A 5,704-nucleotide genomic window follows, 5' to 3' on the forward strand; every position below is an offset into this window, starting at 1 on the left:
GATTTTTTCAACATATGATGACTGCTTCTCATACAACTTGTCTCGAGAAAAAAAATTGATATCATGGACATCTATATTTATTCTAATAATTATCTATATAATTAAGTAGAAGTTAGTAAAAATAAATTAATTTTATAATATCTTCAAGAAAAGCTTTTTACAAGTTATATAGATGTAGCTTTGACTTTATACATGTTTATAGTAGATTGATAGGTTAGAAACTTAATCAACAAATTAATCACATGTCACACATCTTGATAGCTTATGGAACAAGCTAATTATATTGTGCACATATAAAAAACTTACCTTACAAATTAAGACATGTGTCTTACAAAGTCAACACACGTTGGAGGTCTAATAAAATATTACCATGTAGCTTTTAATTAGATAATACATATAGAAGTAAAAGTGAAGCCTTATTTACCTTTGTCAATGCTTTTTTAATCTTTAACCTTGTTTCAAGAGTTTTTGATCTTATTGTCTTTAAAAATAACCATTCTAATTTAATATTATATCATCTTGGCACCATACTATCAAATTCATTGTAATCTTTTTTAGTATGAGAAACATCGTTACACCAAATGCATCTTTGTATATATCATTGCTTAGAAATAGCTTTCAAATTGATTATAGAAGTCTTTTCTTCAAGTCTTACTAATTTAATTTGAAGTTCCCACATATCACACATAATTTCTTCAACTCCCATATCTTCTTTTTTGAATGTAGATGTTGGAGATTGAATAATAAGCATTGTTAGTTGTATTGTATGTACTTGAGTTTTAGGTGCTTGTACTACTCTCAAAACATTAATCTTGTCCTTCTTTCTCTCTTTTTGCAAGTAAACCCACAACATCTTCAACATTTCTCCACTTTGTTGTCAACCTTTCATCTTCTTCTTTGTCTTCAAGAACCAACTCCAATTTTTCTTATAACTCACCATTCGTAGTTCAAGAAACAACTCAATCTTCTTTGGTTCTAATTTTAACTTTTGGACTTTCAATAATTGAGAAAGACAAAAAAAAGATGGAATACAAAAAAATATTGTTTGTATCTAATCAAAGACAAAAAACAAAGAACTAATAAGCTCAAGGGAGATAAATTATACCAGTGGGGAAAGCTTTGCCAATAGCATTGCTGTAGACTCCTTGATACTTCTGCACAAGTCCCTTGGGATCCTCAGTCGATATGTCTGTATTGTTGAGCACTCTACCCGCAGCTTTAAGACTTTCCAGCTCGTGCTCGTAAAACGAATGCGATAGACCCATCACCTGTGTGCTCAAAAACGGTCGAAAAGAATAATCTCTGATTAAAATTTCCAAAGAAATTCAGAACACTCCTCCAGCAATGAAAGTAAATCGACTGCAATATCCACATTTGCACTGTGGTCATAGCCAGATTCTCTCGCAGGAATTGACACTCACCACACCTCCAGATCATATCGATGAAGCGTTGGTACGAGTCGTAAGCAAATCGTTCTCTATTGCGAGCGGCAAGTCCAATGACCACCTCGTCGTCAATCCCAGGTTCAACACTCTGTCCATCATCCCAGGCATTGGAATCTGCAAAATCATCACGTGAGAATGAATCCAATGATCCTCTGACCTCATCAAAACGCAGCTACTGCATACACGACAACCGACAACTGTTTTGAGAAAAAGTTAGTCCATTCACCGCTGCCCCGCAGTGCACAGAAACAAGAAGGGGTTTGGAAGGATCTCCCAGCATAGCTCCCATGTCGATTTCAATAGTTCGCAAGCCTCCCAGCACCTCCTCCCACAGACTATTCAGTGGCTGGCTTCCATTTGAGTTGTATTCTTCGCAAGTTTCTGTGGTTACAGTGAGGCCTGGTGGCACGGAGAGTCCGATGCTTGACATTTCAGCGAAATTAGCACCCTTGCCACCAAGCTGTCCATCCAGACCCAAGTGTGAAGTTGTATTTTCTGAAAGCCTAGCAGCTAACAATAACATCTGCAATACAAGCTTCGAAGCAAGAAATAGAAGTTGAAGGCATACCACGCTCTTCATCCCCATGTTTCCCTGACTTCGGCCCTTCCTGAAAGAGAAGACTCTCTGCACCACACAAAACAATAATCATCACAGATTGTCATGGAATTTTTCCTAGGTGTTGCACACTCAGAATTGAATTTTAGTCGAGAAGCAATTTCTCAAACAGAGTCGGATATCGGCACAATAGTAACTAGCTGAAGCTTTCTGCTTAATTTTTGTAGGAGATGCTACACTCTGGCTTCGAATTCCAAAGCTACCGACACGACACACGTGTTTCCTCCGGCGCACTTCGCTGATTCGAACTGCGTCGCCATGGCGCCAAGCGCTACATCGACTGCCTACAAATAAGCCATGCCGAGCTGCAACATGGGTACAACTTGCAGCGCCCCTGCCATCTCCAGCTTCATTCACCACAAGGGTTCGAGTAGTAGGATTCAAGTGCAAATCACTTACAGTCTTCATTAGAAGTGCCTCGATCGGCATGCGTTCCGCTTTCAGTCAGCCTTTGCTTGTTGAAATTTCCTCAAATCCGATCAGGTCCTACACCTCTGCGCAATCGACTCGCACAACGGCAATTAGAAAAACAGAAGTGTTCCATTCTTCTACCCTTGCTCACGTCAGACTGCTAGGCCGAGCACCTCCGCACACAAGCCATCTACAAAACAAAAATAAATAAATAAAAAATAAATAAACATAATCTAACAACAACAAATTGGCGCCCAACTCCACGAACAGATGGTGAGAGATCTTTTTCTAGTCACCGTAGTAACTGTGCTGACACAATCGTAACATGGTCACTATCAACTTGCAAATTCTCCTCCGTGCGATAACAACTTTCCACCAATTTACTCCCCTTATCAAATTACATGTCAAGGATCCTGGTGAGCTTCGGAATTCTCTGCCGGAAAGCCATCAACAATCTACTAATGCCTAGTATTCTCCTCAAGTCATTGCTTCCAGATTCTCTAAAACTAACACCCACTAAAATCTATATCCAAACTCGAGAGGCGCAATCCTGACTTTTAGTACCCAACTACTCCACAGAAAATTCTGCGGTATCCAGCTCATATTGCAATAGACTTCTCTCTGCCAGTCCCTGCTAAATTTGCTTCGGCTGATCAATTGCGTGGACACGAGGTTTCAAAAGCACACAACAAGCAATACCACAGACGATGGTCAATCGAGTCCATGATATCCAAATCAAGACCATGCAAAGGTGCTCCTCCATCTCAGAGGCTTACAATTCATGCGACAGATGACGACGAGAACGTGACTGCTGAAAAGAATGGCGCAACTGCAGTTCGAGCAGAAACTACTTTCATAAATGCTCCTCTTCTCTTCATCTCATTGCATTATCATTCAAGCTCATACGCTTTCTGTGATCCGAGTCGGGTCATGCTCCACCGTTTCTATGTGTCCTCATTCCATCTGTCCGTCCATCTTAGATTCGTCAACTAAGACCCTTCTGGGCACACTCCCGCTACCGTAGACGATGAAAATATCTGCGGTTCTACCGTGTCGTGATTTCAAGTTTCTAACACTTTAAGCTTAATCTCCTTACACTAATATATTCTAGTCCTCCGCTGCAATCTCTGCGATTAAGCTCAAACCCTAGCCATTTGCAGTGTGTTTGGCAATAGATCTGCAATTGTAGTGGCCTCCAATCTGCCGGCCCCTTCGAATCGCACTTCGCCTGGTTGACGGCGTGGACATGAGGTTCGAAGAGTGCCAAACAACCATCTCGACAGATGACTACCGACAAAGTCCCTGACACCCTACTCTAGAGTATGGACAACCGCTTTCCGCACAATTCGATCTGGGTCATGCTTCATGTGAGGGAGATCGAAACACTGGTCGTAAGGGCTGTCGCAACGCGATGGAGGCTACAATAGCCTTATCTAAAGCCCCACAGGTCAACCAGATTCCACACAAAAATTGAGCAGGGTAGAATTTTTTATTCTTCTATTTTTATTTATTGTACTCGAAGAATGAACACTCGAATGAAACTGTTCACAACAGATCACTCATTATTCCGATCAATGATGTACCGGAAGTCTCCGCTTTCGCAAACTCCCCAGCAACGTGAGGATCAGCTGTTGATGCGTGGTGTACCCTAGACTTCTATATCGTCAGCTCAAGCTTGGCATGGGTTTCCGTGTTGAGGAGCCAAAATCTGGTGCTCTAAGCTACATGCACACGATCTTCGCCACGACCAGTTATCGTCTACTTCTTGGTGAGGTAGAAGTTCCACTTGTACACGTAAATCGGAGGCACGGTGGTGGAGTTCTCGGGCTGGGACAGTCCGTAGCCAGAGTATCCTCGGAACTTTCCAGTGCCGCCGATGACCACCAATTCCCAGGGAGTTGGGCCGTAAGACAGGGTGCCCACCACTGTGATGCTCGAGCCGGGGTACTTGGATCCCTCGCCGAACCAGAACTTGCTAGTGACCTGCACGCCTCCCGTTGGCAATCCTCCGATGGTGGACAGAACTCCGAACCCTGTGATTCTGCCCAGCAACTTGCTGTCGAGTGCAGCTCCTTGCTTCAATCTGTTGTCGAACACAAGGAAACTTCCCCATCCGAGGGCGCTGAAGTTGCCCTGCCCGGTTCCAGCAGCAGGCAAGAGGGTGGCATTGGGTCCCCCGCGGGTCTCGTGAGCGTAGTACGTCAGTTTCAGCGTCTTGGACGCTGCATTCAACACAGGTCGGTGGTAAGAGTTGCAATCAGGGTTTTGTTTCGCAGTTCAATATCCAACACAACATTTAGATCCACACTTTCAATCCGCTTAAGCATGGATGCGTACTGATCAGGAACCTACCTGCAAACACCGATGTCTGAAAGCTGCAGATGCAAAGCACCACACACAAGGCGTAGACGGCTGCGGAGACTGCCATCGCTGCTCAACTTGCTACCTGCACAGGGTCACTGAATCATTTCAGACATGAACCCTGGAACATCACATTTTGGTTGTGGAAACGATAGAATGTCCTAACGATCAAGCACCACATTTCACCAAAGCTCAGAAGTCAATTCCGGTATGGATATCTCATGCTGGTAGAGAAGAAACTGAAAGTTGCATCAGTAGTGACGCCGCGATTGAGCTAATTCCACGTACAACTAACAACGAACTAAGAACCGTACCTTGCTAACCCTCTTTTGCCTCGAACCCAAGAGGTGAAAAGTCAGTATGATCTGCACTGTATCGATACGGAAACTGAAAGGTTGGGATAAGTCGATGGAAATGATCACAACCTGGGTCTTACTTATACCCGACTAGATCCGATAAGTAATTCACGAGCAAACCCTATTGATTGTTGACTACATCGCAATCTGACCCTGGGAGTCAGCAATCCGAATCCCTTGATTGGAAGCGACTTTCCAGGTGCAACTAACTTTTGAATAAGCGTTTGACTCTAGAGCGATGGACTACAGTGTCCGCTGTTGTTGAAGGTGTCAATAGCTGGAAGAAAGATTTCTGGATCGGCAACAACGATCAGGTACACGAGTTGCCCGTGGCACCGGTGTACAGTGCGGGGCAACAGTGACGGCTCCAATGTTAGAGAGGCTGATTAATTCCCCAGCAATAGAAACCTAGACAAGTTTCCGCAGGAGGCACACGGTATCTGTGTTAAAAAAATCTAAGCATCAGCTTCTCACGTCAACGCTACGGCATTTTCCTCCTAAACTTTCTAGTCAAC

General features: G+C 43.4%; 2 protein-coding genes across 3 annotated transcripts; both read right to left on the bottom strand.

Moving 5' to 3' along the window:
* Positions 1–966: 966 nt before the first annotated feature.
* On the bottom strand, positions 967–3,736 carry LOC149989114 (pyruvate, phosphate dikinase, chloroplastic-like). Of its 2 annotated transcripts, none has more exons than XM_090251040.1 (6): positions 3,249–3,736; positions 2,461–2,555; positions 2,014–2,070; positions 1,672–1,905; positions 1,422–1,559; positions 967–1,268 (listed from the first exon to the last, which is right to left on the bottom strand). In XM_090251040.1, the coding sequence occupies exons 2-5, from the start codon at positions 2,488–2,490 to the stop codon at positions 1,434–1,436; spliced, it is 447 nt and encodes a 148-aa protein (XP_090107166.1). In that variant the 5' UTR covers positions 2,491–2,555; positions 3,249–3,736; the 3' UTR covers positions 967–1,268; positions 1,422–1,433. The 2 variants fall into 2 exon arrangements, with proteins under 2 accessions (XP_090107166.1, XP_090107167.1); XM_090251041.1 differs by having other exon boundaries at positions 1,136–1,268; positions 1,427–1,559; positions 3,249–3,388.
* Positions 3,737–3,942: 206 nt separating this feature from the next.
* LOC149989115 (dirigent protein 11-like) lies at positions 3,943–5,231 on the bottom strand. Its single transcript, XM_090251039.1, has 3 exons — positions 5,148–5,231; positions 4,825–4,918; positions 3,943–4,694 (listed from the first exon to the last, which is right to left on the bottom strand). Exons 2-3 carry the CDS (start codon positions 4,898–4,900, stop codon positions 4,231–4,233), a joined length of 540 nt encoding a protein of 179 aa, XP_090107165.1. The 5' UTR covers positions 4,901–4,918; positions 5,148–5,231; the 3' UTR covers positions 3,943–4,230.
* Between the last annotated feature and the right edge of the window lie 473 nt (positions 5,232–5,704).

The sequence above is a fragment of the Physcomitrium patens genome, chromosome 6 (genome assembly GCF_059467195.1).
Source record: "Physcomitrium patens ecotype Gransden chromosome 6, ASM5946719v1, whole genome shotgun sequence".
Classification (NCBI taxonomy): domain Eukaryota; kingdom Viridiplantae; phylum Streptophyta; class Bryopsida; order Funariales; family Funariaceae; genus Physcomitrium; species Physcomitrium patens.